The sequence below is a fragment of the Salvelinus fontinalis genome, chromosome 15 (assembly GCF_029448725.1).
Source record: "Salvelinus fontinalis isolate EN_2023a chromosome 15, ASM2944872v1, whole genome shotgun sequence".
Classification (NCBI taxonomy): domain Eukaryota; kingdom Metazoa; phylum Chordata; class Actinopteri; order Salmoniformes; family Salmonidae; genus Salvelinus; species Salvelinus fontinalis.
Window position 1 is genome coordinate 390,001 of NC_074679.1, and position 22,155 is coordinate 412,155.

General features: G+C 50.3%; 1 protein-coding gene across 2 annotated transcripts in view; it reads left to right on the plus strand.

Annotated features, from left to right (window-relative positions):
* The window catches only part of LOC129811249 (GDNF family receptor alpha-4-like), a 161,296-nt gene that overhangs the window by 73,786 nt on the left and 65,355 nt on the right, over positions 1-22,155 (plus strand). For both annotated transcript variants that reach the window (XM_055862402.1, XM_055862403.1), the window contains exons 2-3: positions 16,495-16,776; positions 18,316-18,396. In XM_055862402.1, the coding sequence (XP_055718377.1) occupies positions 16,495-16,776; positions 18,316-18,396 (363 nt within the window). The remainder of the gene's footprint in view (positions 1-16,494; positions 16,777-18,315; positions 18,397-22,155) is intronic.

Genomic DNA, 22,155 nt, shown 5'->3' on the forward strand with positions numbered 1-22,155 from the left:
TCCCCTGCTGTTATACTGACCTGTTCCCCTGCTGTTATACTGACCTGTTCCCCTGCTGTTATACTGACCTGTTCCCCTGCTGTTATACTGACCCGTTCCCCTGCTGTTATACTGACCTGTTCCCCTGCTGTTATACTGACCTGTTCCCCTGCTGTTATACTGACCTGTTCCCCTGCTGTTATACTGACCTGTTCCCCTGCTGTTATACTGACCTGTTCCCCTGCTGTTATACTGACCTGTTCCCCTGCTGTTATACTGACCTGTTCCCCTGCTGTTATACTGACCTGTTCCCCTGCTGTTATCCTGACCCGTTCCCCTGCTGTTATACTGACCTGTTCCCCTGCTGTTATACTGACCTGTTCCCCTGCTGTTATACTGACCCGTTCCCCTGTTGTTATACTGACCTGTTCCCCTGCTGTTGTACTGACCTGTTCCCCTGCTGTTATACTGACCTGTTCCCCTGCTGTTATCCTGACCCGTTCCCCTGCTGTTATACTGACCTGTTCCCCTGCTGTTATACTGACCCGTTCCCCTGCTGTTATACTGACCTGTTCCCCTGCTGTTATACTGACCTGTTCCCCTGCTGTTATACTGACCTGTTCCCCTGCTGTTATACTGACCTGTTCCCCTGCTGTTATACTGACCTGTTCCCCTGCTGTTATACTGACCTGTTCCCCTGCTGTTATCCTGACCCGTTCCCCTGCTGTTATACTGACCCGGTCCCCTGCTGTTATACTGACCTGGTCCCCTGCTGTTATACTGACCCGGTCCCCTGCTGTTATACTGACCTGGTCCCCTGCTGTTATACTGACCCGTTCCCCTGCTGTTATACTGACCCGTTCCCCTGCTGTTATACTGACCTGTTCCCCTGCTGTTATACTGACCTGTTCCCCTGCTGTTATACTGACCTGTTCCCCTGCTGTTATACTGACCTGTTCCCCTGCTGTTATACTGACCTGTTCCTGACCCCTGCTGTTATACTGACCTGTTCCCCTGCTGTTATACTGACCCGTTCCTGACCCCTGCTGTTATACTGACCTGTTCCCCTGCTGTTATACTGACCTGTTCCCCTGCTGTTATACTGACCCGTTCCTGACCCCTGCTGTTATACTGACCTGTTCCCCTGCTGTTATACTGACCTGTTCCCCTGCTGTTATACTGACCTGTTCCCCTGCTGTTATACTGACCTGTTCCCCTGCTGTTATACTGACCTGTTCCCCTGCTGTTATACTGACCTGTTCCCCTGCTGTTATACTGACCTGTTCCCCTGCTGTTATACTGACCTGTTCCCCTGCTGTTATACTGACCTGTTCCCCTGCTGTTATACTGACCTGTTCCTGACCCCTGCTGTTATACTGACCTGTTCCTGACCCCTGCTGTTATACTGACCTGTTCCCCTGCTGTTATACTGACCTGTTCCCCTGCTGTTATACTGACCTGTTCCCCTGCTGTTATACTGACCTGTTCCCCTGCTGTTATACTGACCTGTTCCCCTGCTGTTATACTGACCTGTTCCCCTGCTGTTATACTGACCTGTTCCCCTGCTGTTATACTGACCTGTTCCCCTGCTGTTATACTGACCCGTTCCCCTGCTGTTATACTGACCTGTTCCCCTGCTGTTATACTGACCTGTTCCCCTGCTGTTATACTGACCTGTTCCCCTGCTGTTATACTGACCTGTTCCCCTGCTGTTATACTGACCTGTTCCCCTGCTGTTATACTGACCTGTTCCCCTGCTGTTATACTGACCTGTTCCCCTGCTGTTATACTGACCTGTTCCCCTGCTGTTATACTGACCTGTTCCCCTGCTGTTATACTGACCTGTTCCCCTGCTGTTATCCTGACCCGTTCCCCTGCTGTTATACTGACCTGTTCCCCTGCTGTTATACTGACCTGTTCCCCTGCTGTTATACTGACCCGTTCCCCTGTTGTTATACTGACCTGTTCCCCTGCTGTTATACTGACCTGTTCCCCTGCTGTTATACTGACCTGTTCCCCTGCTGTTATACTGACCTGTTCCCCTGCTGTTATACTGACCTGTTCCCCTGCTGTTATACTGACCTGTTCCCCTGCTGTTATACTGACCTGTTCCCCTGCTGTTATACTGACCTGTTCCCCTGCGGTTATACTGACCTGTTCCCCTGCTGTTATACTGACCTGTTCCCCTGCTGTTATACTGACCTGTTCCCCTGCTGTTATACTGACCCGTTCCCCTGCTGTTATACTGACCTGTTCCCCTCCTGTTATACTGACCCGTTCCCCTGCTGTTATACTGACCTGTTCCCCTGCTGTTATACTGACCTGTTCCCCTGCTGTTATACTGACCTGTTCCCCTGCTGTTATACTGACCTGTTCCCCTGCTGTTATACTGACCTGTTCCCCTGCTGTTATACTGACCTGTTCCCCTGCTGTTATACTGACCTGTTCCCCTGCTGTTATACTGACCTGTTCCCCTGCTGTTATACTGACCTGTTCCCCTGCTGTTATCCTGACCTGTTCCCCTGCTGTTATACTGACCTGTTCCCCTGCTGTTATACTGACCTGTTCCCCTGCTGTTATACTGACCTGTTCCCCTGTTGTTATACTGACCTGTTCCCCTGCTGTTATACTGACCTGTTCCCCTGCTGTTATACTGACCTGTTCCCCTGCTGTTATACTGACCTGTTCCCCTGCTGTTATACTGACCTGTTCCCCTGCTGTTATACTGACCTGTTCCCCTGCTGTTATACTGACCTGTTCCCCTGCTGTTATACTGACCTGTTCCCCTGCTGTTATACTGACCTGTTCCCCTGCTGTTATACTGACCTGTTCCCCTGCTGTTATACTGACCCGTTCCCCTGCTGTTATACTGACCCGTTCCCCTGCTGTTATACTGGCCTGTTCCCCTGCTGTTACACTGACCTGTTCCCCTGCTGTTATACTGACCTGTTCCCCTGCTGTTATACTGACCTGTTCCCCTGCTGTTATACTGACCTGTTCCCCTGCTGTTATACTGACCTGTTCCCCTGCTGTTATACTGACCTGTTCCCCTGCTGTTATACTGACCTGTTCCCCTGCTGTTATACTGGCCTGTTCCCCTGCTGTTATACTGACCTGTTCCTGACCCCTGCTGTTATACTGACCTGTTCCCCTGCTGTTATACTGACCTGTTCCCCTGCTGTTATACTGACCTGTTCCCCTGCTGTTATACTGACCTGTTCCCCTGCTGTTATACTGACCCGTTCCCCTGCTGTTATACTGACCTGTTCCCCTGCTGTTATACTGACCTGTTCCCCTGCTGTTATACTGACCTGTTCCCCTGCTGTTATACTGACCTGTTCCCCTGCTGTTATACTGACCTGTTCCCCTGCTGTTATACTGACCTGTTCCCCTGCTGTTATACTGACCTGTTCCCCTGCTGTTATACTGACCTGTTCCCCTGCTGTTATACTGACCCGTTCCCCTGCTGTTATACTGACCTGTTCCCCTGCTGTTATACTGACCTGTTCCCCTGCTGTTATACTGACCTGTTCCCCTGCTGTTATACTGACCTGTTCCCCTGCTGTTATACTGACCTGTTCCCCTGCTGTTATACTGACCTGTTCCCCTGCTGTTATCCTGACCCGTTCCCCTGCTGTTATACTGACCTGTTCCCCTGCTGTTATACTGACCTGTTCCCCTGCTGTTATACTGACCCGTTCCCCTGTTGTTATACTGACCTGTTCCCCTGCTGTTGTACTGACCTGTTCCCCTGCTGTTATACTGACCTGTTCCCCTGCTGTTATACTGACCTGTTCCCCTGCTGTTATACTGACCTGTTCCCCTGCTGTTATACTGACCTGTTCCCCTGCTGTTATACTGACCTGTTCCCCTGCTGTTATACTGACCTGTTCCCCTGCTGTTATACTGACCTGTTCCCCTGCTGTTATACTGACCTGTTCCCCTGCTGTTATACTGACCCGTTCCCCTGCTGTTATACTGACCTGTTCCCCTGCTGTTATACTGACCTGTTCCCCTGCTGTTATACTGACCTGTTCCCCTGCTGTTATACTGACCTGTTCCCCTGCTGTTATACTGACCCGTTCCCCTGCTGTTATACTGGCCTGTTCCCCTGCTGTTACACTGACCTGTTCCCCTGCTGTTATACTGACCTGTTCCCCTGCTGTTATACTGACCTGTTCCCCTGCTGTTATACTGACCTGTTCCCCTGCTGTTATACTGACCTGTTCCCCTGCTGTTATACTGACCTGTTCCCCTGCTGTTATACTGACCTGTTCCCCTGCTGTTATACTGGCCTGTTCCCCTGCTGTTATACTGACCTGTTCCTGACCCCTGCTGTTATACTGACCTGTTCCCCTGCTGTTATACTGACCTGTTCCCCTGCTGTTATACTGACCTGTTCCCCTGCTGTTATACTGACCTGTTCCCCTGCTGTTATACTGACCTGTTCCCCTGCTGTTATACTGACCTGTTCCCCTGCTGTTATACTGACCTGTTCCCCTGCTGTTATACTGACCTGTTCCCCTGCTGTTATACTGACCTGTTCCCCTGCTGTTATACTGACCCGTTCCCCTGCTGTTATACTGACCCGTTCCCCTGCTGTTATACTGACCTGTTCCCCTGCTGTTATACTGACCTGTTCCCCTGCTGTTATACTGACCTGTTCCCCTGCTGTTATACTGACCTGTTCCCCTGCTGTTATACTGACCTGTTCCCCTGCTGTTACACTGACCTGTTCCCCTGCTGTTATACTGACCTGTTCCCCTGCTGTTATACTGACCCGTTCCCCTGCTGTTATACTGACCTGTTCCCCTGCTGTTATACTGACCCGTTCCCCTGCTGTTATACTGACCTGTTCCCCTGCTGTTATACTGACCTGTTCCCCTGCTGTTATACTGACCCGGTCCCCTGCTGTTATACTGACCTGGTCCCCTGCTGTTATACTGACCCGGTCCCCTGCTGTTATACTGACCTGGTCCCCTGCTGTTATACTGACCCGTTCCCCTGCTGTTATACTGACCCGTTCCCCTGCTGTTATACTGACCTGTTCCCCTGCTGTTATACTGACCTGTTCCCCTGCTGTTATACTGACCTGTTCCCCTGCTGTTATACTGACCTGTTCCCCTGCTGTTATACTGACCTGTTCCTGACCCCTGCTGTTATACTGACCTGTTCCCCTGCTGTTATACTGACCCGTTCCTGACCCCTGCTGTTATACTGACCTGTTCCCCTGCTGTTATACTGACCTGTTCCCCTGCTGTTATACTGACCCGTTCCTGACCCCTGCTGTTATACTGACCTGTTCCCCTGCTGTTATACTGACCTGTTCCCCTGCTGTTATACTGACCTGTTCCCCTGCTGTTATACTGACCTGTTCCCCTGCTGTTATACTGACCTGTTCCCCTGCTGTTATACTGACCTGTTCCCCTGCTGTTATACTGACCTGTTCCCCTGCTGTTATACTGACCTGTTCCCCTGCTGTTATACTGACCTGTTCCCCTGCTGTTATACTGACCTGTTCCTGACCCCTGCTGTTATACTGACCTGTTCCTGACCCCTGCTGTTATACTGACCTGTTCCCCTGCTGTTATACTGACCTGTTCCCCTGCTGTTATACTGACCTGTTCCCCTGCTGTTATACTGACCTGTTCCCCTGCTGTTATACTGACCTGTTCCCCTGCTGTTATACTGACCTGTTCCCCTGCTGTTATACTGACCTGTTCCCCTGCTGTTATACTGACCTGTTCCCCTGCTGTTATACTGACCTGTTCCCCTGCTGTTATACTGACCCGTTCCCCTGCTGTTATACTGACCTGTTCCCCTGCTGTTATACTGACCCGTTCCCCTGCTGTTATACTGACCTGTTCCCCTGCTGTTATACTGACCCGTTCCCCTGCTGTTATACTGACCTGTTCCCCTGCTGTTATACTGACCTGTTCCCCTGCTGTTATACTGACCTGTTCCCCTGCTGTTATTCTGACCTGTTCCCCTGCTGTTATACTGACCCGTTCCCCTGCTGTTATACTGACCCGTTCCCCTGCTGTTATACTGACCTGTTCCCCTGTTGTTATACTGACCTGTTCCCCTGCTGTTATACTGACCTGTTCCCCTGCTGTTATACTGACCTGTTCCTGACCCCTGCTGTTATACTGACCTGTTCCCCTGCTGTTATACTGACCCGTTCCTGACCCCTGCTGTTATACTGACCTGTTCCCCTGCTGTTATACTGACCTGTTCCCCTGCTGTTATACTGACCCGTTCCTGACCCCTGCTGTTATACTGACCTGTTCCCCTGCTGTTATACTGACCTGTTCCCCTGCTGTTATACTGACCTGTTCCCCTGCTGTTATACTGACCTGTTCCCCTGCTGTTATACTGACCTGTTCCCCTGCTGTTATACTGACCTGTTCCCCTGCTGTTATACTGACCTGTTCCCCTGCTGTTATACTGACCTGTTCCCCTGCTGTTATACTGACCTGTTCCCCTGCTGTTATACTGACCTGTTCCTGACCCCTGCTGTTATACTGACCTGTTCCTGACCCCTGCTGTTATACTGACCTGTTCCCCTGCTGTTATACTGACCTGTTCCCCTGCTGTTATACTGACCTGTTCCCCTGCTGTTATACTGACCTGTTCCCCTGCTGTTATACTGACCTGTTCCCCTGCTGTTATACTGACCTGTTCCCCTGCTGTTATACTGACCTGTTCCCCTGCTGTTATACTGACCTGTTCCCCTGCTGTTATACTGACCTGTTCCCCTGCTGTTATACTGACCCGTTCCCCTGCTGTTATACTGACCTGTTCCCCTGCTGTTATACTGACCCGTTCCCCTGCTGTTATACTGACCTGTTCCCCTGCTGTTATACTGACCCGTTCCCCTGCTGTTATACTGACCTGTTCCCCTGCTGTTATACTGACCTGTTCCCCTGCTGTTATACTGACCTGTTCCCCTGCTGTTATTCTGACCTGTTCCCCTGCTGTTATACTGACCCGTTCCCCTGCTGTTATACTGACCCGTTCCCCTGCTGTTATACTGACCTGTTCCCCTGTTGTTATACTGACCTGTTCCCCTGCTGTTATACTGACCTGTTCCCCTGCTGTTATACTGACCTGTTCCCCTGCTGTTATACTGACCTGTTCCCCTGCTGTTATACTGACCTGTTCCCCTGCTGTTATACTGACCTGTTCCCCTGCTGTTATACTGACCTGTTCCCCTGCTGTTATCCTGACCCGTTCCCCTGCTGTTATACTGACCCGTTCCCCTGCTGTTATACTGACCTGTTCCCCTGCTGTTATACTGACCTGTTCCCCTGCTGTTATACTGACCTGTTCCCCTGCTGTTATACTGACCTGTTCCTGACCCCTGCTGTTATACTGACCTGTTCCCCTGCTGTTATACTGACCCGTTCCTGACCCCTGCTGTTATACTGACCTGTTCCCCTGCTGTTATACTGACCTGTTCCCCTGCTGTTATACTGACCCGTTCCTGACCCCTGCTGTTATACTGACCTGTTCCCCTGCTGTTATACTGACCTGTTCCCCTGCTGTTATACTGACCTGTTCCCCTGCTGTTATACTGACCTGTTCCCCTGCTGTTATACTGACCTGACCCCTGCTGTTATACTGACCTGTTCCCCTGCTGTTATACTGACCTGTTCCCCTGCTGTTATACTGACCTGTTCCCCTGCTGTTATACTGACCTGTTCCCCTGCTGTTATACTGACCTGTTCCCCTGCTGTTATACTGACCTGTTCCCCTGCTGTTATACTGACCTGTTCCTGACCCCTGCTGTTATACTGACCTGTTCCCCTGCTGTTATACTGACCTGTTCCCCTGCTGTTATACTGACCTGTTCCCCTGCTGTTATACTGACCTGTTCCCCTGCTGTTATACTGACCTGTTCCCCTGCTGTTATACTGACCTGTTCCCCTGCTGTTATACTGACCCGTTCCCCTGCTGTTATACTGACCTGTTCCCCTGCTGTTATACTGACCCGTTCCCCTGCTGTTATACTGACCTGTTCCCCTGCTGTTATACTGACCTGTTCCCCTGCTGTTATACTGACCTGTTCCCCTGCTGTTATACTGACCCGTTCCCCTGCTGTTATACTGACCTGTTCCCCTGCTGTTATACTGACCTGTTCCTGACCCCTGCTGTTATACTGACCTGTTCCTGACCCCTGCTGTTATACTGACCTGTTCCTGACCCCTGCTGTTATACTGACCTGTTCCCCTGCTGTTATACTGACCTGTTCCCCTGCTGTTATACTGACCTGTTCCCCTGCTGTTATACTGACCTGTTCCCCTGCTGTTATACTGACCTGTTCCCCTGCTGTTATACTGACCTGTTCCCCTGCTGTTATACTGACCTGTTCCCCTGCTGTTATACTGACCTGTTCCCCTGCTGTTATACTGACCTGTTCCCCTGCTGTTATACTGACCTGTTCCCCTGCTGTTATACTGACCTGTTCCCCTGCTGTTATACTGACCTGTTCCCCTGCTGTTATACTGACCTGTTCCCCTGCTGTTATACTGACCTGTTCCCCTGCTGTTATACTGACCCGTTCCCCTGCTGTTATACTGACCCGTTCCCCTGCTGTTATACTGACCTGTTCCCCTGCTGTTATACTGACCCGTTCCCCTGCTGTTATACTGACCCGTTCCCCTGCTGTTATACTGACCCGTTCCCCTGCTGTTATACTGACCTGTTCCCCTGCTGTTATACTGACCTGTTCCCCTGCTGTTATACTGACCCGTTCCCCTGCTGTTATACTGACCTGTTCCCCTGCTGTTATACTGACCTGTTCCCCTGCTGTTATACTGACCCGTTCCCCTGCTGTTATACTGACCCGTTCCCCTGCTGTTATACTGACCCGTTCCTGACCCCTGCTGTTATACTGACCCGTTCCCCTGCTGTTATACTGACCTGTTCCCCTGCTGTTATACTGACCTGTTCCCCTGCTGTTATACTGACCTGTTCCCCTGCTGTTATACTGACCCGTTCCCCTGCTGTTATACTGACCCGTTCCCCTGCTGTTATACTGACCTGTTCCCCTGCTGTTATACTGACCTGTTCCCCTGCTGTTATACTGACCTGTTCCCCTGCTGTTATACTGACCTGTTCCCCTGCTGTTATACTGACCTGTTCCCCTGCTGTTATACTGACCTGTTCCCCTGCTGTTATACTGACCTGTTCCCCTGCTGTTATACTGACCTGTTCCCCTGCTGTTATACTGACCCGTTCCCCTGCTGTTATACTGACCTGTTCCCCTGTTGTTATACTGACCTGTTCCCCTGCTGTTATACTGACCTGTTCCCCTGCTGTTATACTGACCTGTTCCCCTGCTGTTATACTGACCTGTTCCCCTGCTGTTATACTGACCTGTTCCCCTGCTGTTATACTGACCTGTTCCCCTGCTGTTATACTGACCTGTTCCCCTGCTGTTATACTGACCTGTTCCCCTGCTGTTATACTGACCTGTTCCTGACCCCTGCTGTTATACTGACCTGTTCCCCTGCTGTTATACTGACCTGTTCCCCTGCTGTTATACTGACCTGTTCCCCTGCTGTTATACTGACCTGTTCCCCTGTTGTTATACTGACCTGTTCCCCTGCTGTTATACTGACCTGTTCCTGACCCCTGCTGTTATACTGACCTGTTCCCCTGCTGTTATACTGACCTGTTCCTGACCCCTGCTGTTATACTGACCCGTTCCCCTGCTGTTATACTGACCCGTTCCCCTGCTGTTATACTGACCTGTTCCCCTGCTGTTATACTGACCTGTTCCCCTGCTGTTATACTGATCTGTTCCCCTGCTGTTATACTGACCCGTTCCCCTGCTGTTATACTGACCTGTTCCCCTGCTGTTATACTGACCCGTTCCCCTGCTGTTATACTGACCTGTTCCCCTGCTGTTATACTGACCCGTTCCCCTGCTGTTATACTGACCTGTTCCCCTGCTGTTATACTGACCCGTTCCTGACCCCTGCTGTTATACTGACCTGTTCCCCTGTTGTTATACTGACCTGTTCCCCTGCTGTTATACTGACCTGTTCCCCTGCTGTTATACTGACCTGTTCCCCTGCTGTTATACTGACCTGTTCCCCTGCTGTTATACTGACCCGTTCCCCTGCTGTTATACTGACCTGTTCCCCTGCTGTTATACTGACCTGTTCCCCTGTTGTTATACTGACCTGTTCCCCTGCTGTTATACTGACCTGTTCCCCTGCTGTTATACTGACCTGCTCCCCTGCTGTTATACTGACCTGTTCCCCTGCTGTTATACTGACCTGTTCCCCTGCTGTTATACTGGCCCGTTCCCCTGCTGTTATACTGACCTGTTCCCCTGCTGTTATACTGACCCGTTCCTGACCCCTGCTGTTATACTGACCTGTTCCCCTGCTGTTATACTGACCTGTTCCCCTGCTGTTATACTGACCTGTTCCCCTGCTGTTATACTGACCTGTTCCCCTGCTGTTATACTGACCTGTTCCCCTGCTGTTATACTGACCCGTTCCCCTGCTGTTATACTGACCTGTTCCCCTGCTGTTATACTGACCTGTTCCCCTGCTGTTATACTGACCTGTTCCCCTGCTGTTATACTGACCTGTTCCCCTGCTGTTATACTGACCTGTTCCCCTGCTGTTATACTGACCTGTTCCCCTGCTGTTATACTGACCTGTTCCCCTGCTGTTATACTGACCTGTTCCCCTGCTGTTATACTGACCTGTTCCCCTGCTGTTATACTGACCTGTTCCCCTGTTGTTATACTGACCTGTTCCCCTGCTGTTATACTGACCTGTTCCTGACCCCTGCTGTTATACTGACCTGTTCCCCTGCTGTTATACTGACCTGTTCCTGACCCCTGCTGTTATACTGACCCGTTCCCCTGCTGTTATACTGACCCGTTCCCCTGCTGTTATACTGACCTGTTCCCCTGCTGTTATACTGACCTGTTCCCCTGCTGTTATACTGATCTGTTCCCCTGCTGTTATACTGACCCGTTCCCCTGCTGTTATACTGACCTGTTCCCCTGCTGTTATACTGACCCGTTCCCCTGCTGTTATACTGACCTGTTCCCCTGCTGTTATACTGACCCGTTCCCCTGCTGTTATACTGACCTGTTCCCCTGCTGTTATACTGACCCGTTCCTGACCCCTGCTGTTATACTGACCTGTTCCCCTGTTGTTATACTGACCTGTTCCCCTGCTGTTATACTGACCTGTTCCCCTGCTGTTATACTGACCTGTTCCCCTGCTGTTATACTGACCTGTTCCCCTGCTGTTATACTGACCCGTTCCCCTGCTGTTATACTGACCTGTTCCCCTGCTGTTATACTGACCTGTTCCCCTGTTGTTATACTGACCTGTTCCCCTGCTGTTATACTCACCTGTTCCCCTGCTGTTATACTGACCTGTTCCCCTGCTGTTATACTGACCTGTTCCCCTGCTGTTATACTGACCTGTTCCCCTGCTGTTATACTGGCCCGTTCCCCTGCTGTTATACTGACCTGTTCCCCTGCTGTTATACTGACCCGTTCCTGACCCCTGCTGTTATACTGACCTGTTCCCCTGCTGTTATACTGACCTGTTCCCCTGCTGTTATACTGACCTGTTCCCCTGCTGTTATACTGACCTGTTCCCCTGCTGTTATACTGACCTGTTCCCCTGCTGTTATACTGACCCGTTCCCCTGCTGTTATACTGACCTGTTCCCCTGCTGTTATACTGACCTGTTCCCCTGCTGTTATACTGACCTGTTCCCCTGCTGTTATACTGACCTGTTCCCCTGCTGTTATACTGACCTGTTCCCCCGCTGTTATACTGACCTGTTCCCCTGCTGTTATACTGACCTGTTCCCCTGCTGTTATACTGACCTGTTCCCCTGCTGTTATACTGACCTGTTCCCCTGCTGTTATACTGACCTGTTCCCCTGCTGTTATACTGACCTGTTCCCCTGCTGTTATACTGACCTGTTCCTGACCCCTGCTGTTATACTGACCTGTTCCCCTGCTGTTATACTGACCTGTTCCCCTGTTGTTATACTGACCTGTTCCCCTGCTGTTATACTGACCCGTTCCCCTGCTGTTATACTGACCTGTTCCCCTGCTGTTATACTGACCCGTTCCTGACCCCTGCTGTTATACTGACCTGTTCCCCTGCTGTTATCCTGACCTGTTCCCCTGCTGTTATACTGACCTGTTCCCCTGCTGTTATACTGACCTGTTCCCCTGCTGTTATACTGACCCGTTCCCCTGCTGTTATACTGACCCGTTCCCCTGCTGTTATACTGACCCGTTCCCCTGCTGTTATACTGACCTGTTCCCCTGCTGTTATACTGACCCGTTCCCCTGCTGTTATACTGACCTGTTCCCCTGCTGTTATACTGACCTGTTCCCCTGCTGTTATACTGACCTGTTCCCCTGCTGTTATACTGACCCGCTCCCCTGCTGTTATACTGACCTGGTCCCCTGCTGTTATACTGACCCGTTCCCCTGCTGTTATACTGACCCGTTCCCCTGCTGTTATACTGACCTGTTCCCCTGCTGTTATACTGACCTGTTCCCCTGCTGTTATACTGACCTGTTCCCCTGCTGTTATACTGACCCGTTCCCCTGCTGTTATACTGACCCGTTCCCCTGCTGTTATACTGACCCGTTCCCCTGCTGTTATACTGACCTGTTCCACTGCTGTTATACTGACCTGTTCCCCTGCTGTTATACTGACCTGTTCCCCTGCTGTTATACTGACCTGTTCCCCTGCTGTTATACTGACCTGTTCCCCTGCTGTTATACTGACCTGTTCCCCTGCTGTTATACTGACCCGTTCCCCTGCTGTCATACTGACCTGTTCCTGACCCCTGCTGTTATACTGACCTGTTCCCCTGCTGTTATACTGACCTGTTCCTGACCCCTGCTGTTATACTGACCTGTTCCCCTGCTGTTATACTGACCTGTTCCCCTGCTGTTATACTGACCTGTTCCCCTGCTGTTATACTGACCTGTTCCCCTGCTGTTATACTGACCTGTTCCCCTGCTGTTATACTGACCTGTTCCCCTGCTGTTATACTGACCTGTTCCCCTGCTGTTATACTGACCTTTTCCCCTGCTGTTATACTGACCTGTTCCCCTGCTGTTATACTGACCTGTTCCCCTGCTGTTATACTGACCTGTTCCTGACCCCTGCTGTTATACTGACCTGTTCCCCTGCTGTTATACTGACCTGTTCCCCTGCTGTTATACTGACCTGTTCCCCTGCTGTTATACTGACCTGTTCCCCTGCTGTTATACTGACCTGTTCCCCTGCTGTTATACTGACCCGTTCCCCTGTTGTTATACTGACCTGTTCCCCTGCTGTTATACTGACCTGTTCCCCTGCTGTTATACTGACCTGTTCCCCTGCTGTTATACTGACCTGTTCCCCTGCTGTTATACTGACCTGTTCCCCTGCTGTTATACTGACCTGTTCCCCTGCTGTTATACTGACCTGTTCCCCTGCTGTTATACTGACCTGTTCCTGACCCCTGCTGTTATACTGACCTGTTCCCCTGCTGTTATACTGACCTGTTCCCCTGCTGTTATACTGACCTGTTCCCCTGCTGTTATACTGACCTGTTCCCCTGCTGTTATACTGACCTGTTCCCCTGCTGTTATACTGACCTGTTCCCCTGCTGTTATACTGACCTGTTCCCCTGCTGTTATACTGACCTGTTCCCCTGCTGTTATACTGACCTGTTCCCCTGCTGTTATACTGACCTGTTCCCCTGCTGTTATACTGACCCGTTCCCCTGCTGTTATACTGACCCGTTCCCCTGCTGTTATACTGACCCGTTCCCCTGCTGTTATACTGACCTGTTCCCCTGCTGTTATACTGACCCGTTCCCCTGCTGTTATACTGACCCGTTCCCCTGCTGTTATACTGACCCGTTCCCCTGCTGTTATACTGGCCTGTTCCCCTGCTGTTATACTGACCTGTTCCCCTGCTGTTATACTGACCTGTTCCCCTGCTGTTATACTGACCCGTTCCCCTGCTGTTATACTGACCTGTTCCCCTGCTGTTATACTGGCCTGTTCCCCTGCTGTTATACTGACCTGTTCCCCTGCTGTTATACTGACCTGTTCCCCTGCTGTTATACTGACCTGTTCCCCTGCTGTTATACTGACCTGTTCCCCTGTTGTTATACTGACCTGTTCCCCTGCTGTTATACTGACCTGTTCCCCTGCTGTTATACTGACCTGTTCCCCTGCTGTTATACTGACCTGTTCCCCTGCTGTTATACTGACCTGTTCCCCTGCTCTTATACTGACCCGTTCCCCTGCTCTTATACTGACCTGTTCCCCTGCTGTTATACTGACCTGTTCCCCTGCTGTTATACTGGCCTGTTCCCCTGCTGTTATACTGGCCTGTTCCCCTGCTGTTATACTGACCTGTTCCCCTGCTGTTATACTGACCTGTTCCCCTGCTGTTATACTGACCTGTTCCCCTGCTGTTATACTGACCTGTTCCTGGCCCCTGCTGTTATACTGACCTGTTCCCCTGCTGTTATACTGACCCGTTCCCCTGCTGTTATACTGACCCGTTCCCCTGCTGTTATACTGACCCGTTCCCCTGCTGTTATACTGACCTGTTCCCCTGCTGTTATACTGACCTGTTCCCCTGCTGTTATACTGACCTGTTCCCCTGCTGTTATACTGACCTGTTCCCCTGCTGTTATACTGACCTGTTCCCCTGCTGTTATACTGACCCGTTCCCCTGCTGTCATACTGACCTGTTCCCCTGCTGTTATACTGACCTGTTCCCCTGCTGTTATACTGACCTGTTCCCCTGCTGTTATACTGACCCGTTCCCCTGCTGTTATACTGACCCGTTCCCCTGCTGTTATACTGACCTGTTCCCCTGCTGTTATACTGACCTGTTCCCCTGCTGTTATACTGACCTGTTCCCCTGCTGTTATACTGACCTGTTCCCCTGCTGTTATACTGACCTGTTCCCCTGCTGTTATACTGACCTGTTCCCCTGCTGTTATACTGACCTGTTCCCCTGCTGTTATACTGACCTGTTCCCCTGCTGTTATACTGACCTGTTCCCCTGCTGTTATACTGACCTGTTCCTGACCCCTGCTGTTATACTGACCTGTTCCCCTGCTGTTATACTGACCTGTTCCCCTGTTGTTATACTGACCTGTTCCCCTGCTGTTATACTGACCCGTTCCCCTGCTGTTATACTGACCTGTTCCCCTGCTGTTATACTGACCTGTTCCCCTGCTGTTATACTGACCTGTTCCCCTGCTGTTATACTGACCTGTTCCCCTGCTGTTATACTGACCTGTTCCCCTGCTGTTATACTGACCTGTTCCCCTGCTGTTATACTGACCTGTTCCTGACCCCTGCTTTTATACTGTAATTTAAAAGATGTACAGCTACATAAACTAGTCCTAACCCTAAACCCTGACCTCTTACTCTAACCCCTGACCTCTAACCATAACCCCTGACCTCTATCCATAACCCCTGACCTCTAGCCATAACCCCTAACCCCTGACCTCTAGCCATAACCCCTGACCTCTAGTCATAACCCCTGACCTCTAGCCATAACCCCTGACCTCTTACTCTAACCCCTGACCTCTAGCCATAACCCCTAACCTCTTACTCTAACCCCTGACCTCTAACTCTAACCCCTAACCCCTGACCTCTAACTCTAGCCCCTGACCTCTAGCCATAACCCCTGACCTCTTACTCTAACCCCTGACCTCTAGCCATAACCCCTGACCTCTTACTCTAACCCCTGACCTCTAACCCTAACCCCTGACCTCTAACCCTAACCCCTGACCTCTTACTCCAACCCCTGACCTCTAACCACTGACCTCTAACCATAACCCCTGACCTCTTACTCTAACCCCTGACCTCTAACCCTAACCCCTGAACTCTAACCCCTGACCTCTAACCATAACCCCTGTCCTCTAACTCTAACCCCTGACCTCTTTCTCTAACCCCTGACCTCTAACCTCTAACCCTGACCTCTTTCTCTAACCCCTGACCTCTAACCATAACCCCTGACCTTTTACTCTAACCCCTGACCTCTAACCCTAACCCCTGACCTCTAACCCTAACCCCTGAACTCTAACCCTGACCTCTTTCTCTAACCCCTGACCTCTAACCTCTAAACCTGACCTCTAACCATAACCCCTGACCTCTACCCCTAACCCCTGACCTCTAACCTCTAACTCTGACTTCTAGCCATAACTCCTGAACTCTGACCCTAACCTCTAAACCTGACCCCTAACCCCTGACCTCTACCCATAACCCCTGACCTCTAACCTCTAACTCTTACCTCTAGCCATAACTCCTGAACTCTGACCCTAACCTCTAAACCTGACCCCTAACCCCTGACCTCTAACCCCTAACCTCTAACCCTGACCTCTAGCCATAACCCCTGAACTCTGACCCTGACCTCTAACTCTGACCCCTGACCTCTAGTCATAACCCCTGACCTCTAACCACTGCTGTTTCTATTTTCCCCAGGGCTCCCCCTCTTTGTGTCTGCGGGGAGGGACAGAGACTGTCTACAGGCTGGGGACACCTGCTCCAGTGATGAGGCGTGCAGCCCTCGCCTGCGGACGCTGAGACAGTGTGTGGCGGGGGACGGCAGTGTGAAGCTGGGCCCCGGGGCCAGGAACCAGTGTGAGAACGCAGTCACGGCCCTGCTGTCCTCCCCACTCCACGGCTGCCAGTGTAAACGAGGCATGAAGAGAGAGAAGAACTGCCTCAGTATCTATTGGAGCCTGCACCAGTCTGTCGCGCATGGTGAGACTATAACACCATAAAATCTATAACACCAGTCTGTCCTGCATGGTGAGACTATATCACCATAACATCTATAGTACCAGTCTGTCCTGCATGGTGAGACTATATCACCATAACATCTATAACACCAGTCTGTCCTGCATGGTGAGACTATATCACCATAACATCTATAACACCAGTCTGTCCCGCATGGTGAGACTATATCACCATAACATCTATAGTACCAGTCTGTCCTGCATGGTGAGACTATATCACCATAACATCTATAGTACCAGTCTATATAACACCTAGCCCTAATCTATAGTACCAGTCTGTATAACACCTAACCCTAATCTATAGCACCAGTCTGTATAACACCTAGCCCTAATCTATAGTACCAGTCTATATAACACCTAGCCCTAATCTATAGTACCAGTCTGTATAACACCTAGCCCTAATCTATAGTACCAGTCTGTATAACACCTAGCCCTAATCTATAGTACCAGTCTATATAACACCTAGCCCTAATCTATAGGACCAGTCTGTATAACACCTAGCCCTAATCTATAGTACCAGTCTGTATAACACCTAGCCCTAATCTATAGTACCAGTCTGTATAACACCTAGCCCTAATCTATAGTACCAGTCTATATAACACCTAGCCCTAATCTATAGGACCAGTCTGTATAACACCTAGCCCTAATCTATAGTACCAGTCTGTATAACACCTAGCCCTAATCTATAGTACCAGTCTGTATAACACCTAGCCCTAATCTATAGTACCAGTCTATATAACACCTAGCCCTAATCTATAGGACCAGTCTGTATAACACCTAGCCCTAATCTATAGGACCAGTCTGTATAACACCAAGCCCTAATCTATAGGACCAGTCTGTATAACACCAAGCCCTAATCTATAGTACCAGTCTATCCTACATGTCTAGACTATAGCATTTAGGGACAGGGGGATAGAGAGAGTGACAGTGAGAGAGAGGACAAGGAGAGAATGGTACAGGGAGAGAGAGATAGAGGGACAGGGTGAGAATGGGACAGGGGGAGAGAGAGAGGGACAGGGAGATGGAGAGAGAGGACAAGGAGAGAATGGGACAGGGTGAGAGAGAGTGACAGGGAGAGAGAGAGAGGGACAGGGTGAGAGAGAATGACAGGGAGAGAGAGAGAGGGACAGGGTGAGAGAGAACAACAGGGAGAGAGCGAGAGGGACAGGGAGAGAGAGAGAGGACAGGGAGATAGATAGAGAGGACAATGAGAGAATGGGACAGGGTGAGAGAGAGAGGGACAGGGAGATTGAGAGAGGGACAGGGAGAGAATGGGACAGGGTGAGAGCGAGAGTGACAGGGAGAGACGAACTGTCTCAGTATCTATTGGAGCCTGCATGGTGAGACCAGAGGAAAGGCCAGGGGAGAGATCAGGGGTTAAAGATCAGACGCGGGGTCAGGGAACCCTAGTCTGTCACTACTTTGTCAGCTCCACTGTATGTCTACCTACTTCGAAACATTTATTGGGTGATTCCTGAAAACGTTGACGTGTGTCTGTCTGCAGGACTGAGTCTGGTGGAGAGTTACCCGTATGAACCAGACGAGAGGGGCTTCGACTACGTACGCCTGGCCTACATGGCTGCAGGTCAGTGTTTACCCTGGGGGTAGATAGATTGGGCCTGGGGCCAACTAGACTAACCTGTCTGTGTGTCTGTCCTGGGGCCAACTAGAGTAACCTGTCTGTGTGTCTGCCCTGGGGATAACTAGAGTAACCTGTCTGTGTGTCTGTCCTGGGGATAACTAGAGTAACCTGTCTGTGTGTCTGCCCTGGGGCCAACTAGAGTATCCTGTCTGTGTGTCTGCCTGGGACCAACTAGAGTAACCTGTCTGTGTGTCTGTCCTGGGGCAGACTAGAGTAACCTGTCTGTGTGTCTGTCCTGGGACCAACTAGAGTAACCTGTCTGTGTGTCTGTCCTGGGACCAACTAGAGTAACCTGTCTGTGTGTCTGCCCTGGGGCCAACTAGAGTAACCTGTCTGTGTGTCTGTCCTGGGGATAACTAGAGTAACCTGTCTGTGTGTCTGCCCTGGGACCAACTAGAGTAACCTGTCTGTGTGTCTGCCCTGGGGCCAACTAGAGTAACCTGTCTGTGTGTCTGCCCTGGGGCCAAGTAGAGTAACCTGTCTGTGTGTCTGCCTGGGACCAACTAGAGTAACCTGTCTGTGTGTCTGCCTGGGACCAACTAGAGTAACCTGTCTGTGTGTCTGTCCAGTACTGGTACATCGTACCCCTGCACATCCACTCAGTACTGGTACCTCGTACCCCTGCACATCGACTCAGTACTGGTACCTCGTACCCCTGCACATCGACTCAGTACTGGTACCTCGTACCCCTGCACATCGACTCAGTACTGGTACCTCGTACCCCTGCACATCGACTCAGTACTGTTACCTCGTAGCCCTGCACATCGACTCAGTACTGGTACCTCGTACCCCTGCACATCCACTCAGTACTGGTACCTCGTACCCCTGCAAATCCACTCAGTACTGGTACCTCGTACCCCTGCACATCCACTCAGTACTGGTATCTCGTACCCCTGCACATCGACTCAGTACTGGTACCTCGTACCCCTGCACATCGACTCAGTACTGGTACCTGATACCCCTGCACATCCACTCAGTACTGGTACCTCGTATCCCTGCACATTGACTCAGTACTGGTACCTCGTATCCCTGCACATTGACTCAGTACTGGTACCTCGTATCCTTGCACATTGACTCAGTACTGGTACCTCGTATCCCTGCACATTGACTCAGTACTGGTACCTCGTATCCCTGCACATTGACTCAGTACTGGTATTTAGTAAATGTGCAGGGGTACGAGGTTATAGTCAGGAATCACATCGATGGGTTAGTCAGGAATCACATCGATGGGTTAGTCAGGAATCACATCGACGGGTTAGTCAGGACTCACATCGACGGGTTAGTCTGGAATCACATCGATGGGTTAGTCAGGAATCACATCGATGGGTTAGTCAGTAATCACATCGATGGGTTAGTCAGGAATCACATCGATGGGTTAGTCAGTAATCACATCGATGGGTTAGTCAGGAATCACATCTGTGGGTTAGTCAGGAATCACATCGGTGGGTTAGTCAGGAATCACATCGGTGGGTTAGTCAGGAATCACATCGATGGGTTAGTCAGGAATCACAACTATGGGTTAGTCAGGAATCACATCGATGGGTTAGTCAGGAATCACATCTATGGGTTAGTCAGGAATCACATCGATGGGTTAGTCAGTAATCACATCGACGGGTTAGTCAGGAATCACATCGATGTGTTAGTCAGGAATCACATCGATGGGTTAGTCAGGAATCACATCGATGGGTTAGTCAGGAATCACATCGATGGGTTAGTCAGGAATCACGTCGCTGGGTTAGTCAGGAATCACATCGATGGGTTAGTCAGGAATCACATCGATGGGTTAGTCAGGAATCACATCGATGGGTTAGTTAGGAATCACATCGATGGGTTAGTCAGGAATCACGTCGCTGGGTTAGTCAGGAATCACATCGATGGGTTAGTCAGGAATCACATCGATGGGTTAGTCAGGAATCACATCGACGGGTTAGTCAGGACTCACATCGGTGGGTTAGTCAGGAATCACATCGATGGGTTAGTCAGGAATCACATCGATGGGTTAGTCAGGAATCACATCGATGGGTTAGTTAGGAATCACATCGATGGGTTAGTCAGGAATCACATCGATGGGTTAGTCAGGAATCACATCGATGGGTTAGTCAGGAATCACATCGATGGGTTAGTCAGGAATCACATCGATGGGTTAGTCTGGAATCACGTCGATGGGTTAGTCAGGAATCACATCGATGGGTTAGTCAGGAATCACATCGATGGGTTAGTCAGGACTCACATCGATGGGTTAGTCAGTAATCACATCGATGGGTTAGTCAGGAATCACATCGATGGGTTAGTCAGTAATACCATCGATGGGTTAGTCAGTAATCACATCGATGGGTTAGTCAGGAATACCATCGATGGGTTAGTCAGGAATCACATCGATGGGTTAGTCAGTAATACCATCGATGGGTTAGTCAGGAATCACATCGATGGGTTAGTCAGGAATCACATCGATGGGTTAGTCAGGAATCACATCGGTGGGTTAGTCAGGAATCACATCGATGGGTTAGTCAGGAATACCATCGATGGGTTAGTCAGGAATCACATCGATGGGTTAGTCAGGAATCACATCGATGGGTTAGTCAGGAATACCATCGATGGGTTAGTCAGGAATCACATCGATGGGTTAGTCAGTAATACCATCGACGTGTTGGTCAGGAATCACATCGGCGGGTTAGTCAGGAATCACATCGATGGGTTAGTCAGGACTCACATCGATGGGTTAGTCAGGAATCACATCGACGGGTTAGTCAGGAATCACATCGATGGGTTAGTCAGGACTCACATCGATGGGTTAGTCAGGAATCACATCGATGGGTTAGTCAGGACTCACATCGATGGGTTAGTCAGTAATACCATCGATGGGTTAGTCAGGAATCACATCGATGGGTTAGTCAGTAATACCATCGATGGGTTAGTCTGGAATCACATCGATGGGTTAGTCAGGAATCACATCGATGGGTTAGTCAGGAATCACATCGATGGGTTAGTCAGGAATCACATCGACGGGTTAGTCAGGAATCACATCGATGGGTTAGTCAGTAATCACATCGATGGGTTAGTCAGGAATCACATCGATGGTTAGTCAGGAATCACATCGACGGGTTAGTCAGGAATCACATCGATGGGTTAGTCAGTAATACCATCGATGGGTTAGTCAGGAATCACATCGATGGGTTAGTCAGGAATCACATCAACGGGTTAGTCAGGAATCACATCGATGGGTTAGTCAGGAATCACATCGACGGGTTAGTCAGGACTCACATCGATGGGTTAGTCAGGAATCACATCTATGGGTTAGTCAGGAATCACATCGGTGGGTTAGTCAGGAATCACATCGATGGGTTAGTCAGGAATCACATCGATGGGTTAGTCAGGAATCACGTCGATGGGTTAGTCAGGAATGAAGGGAGAGAAATGGAGGAGCTGGCTCTCTGCTCTACACACACACACACACACACACACACACACACACACACACACACACACACACACACACACACACACAGCTCTGCATTAACCCTCCAAAATATGATATTAAATGATGCGGTCTAATTAAACCCAGACGGTGTCCAGACAGAACAGACACATCCAACACTTGATTCATGTTATATTCAGTACCTACTGCAGATAAGACTTATTTTAGATTACTTTTTAATTTACATAGAATGAATCCTTTTTATTTAATTTGCAGATGCAGGAGGC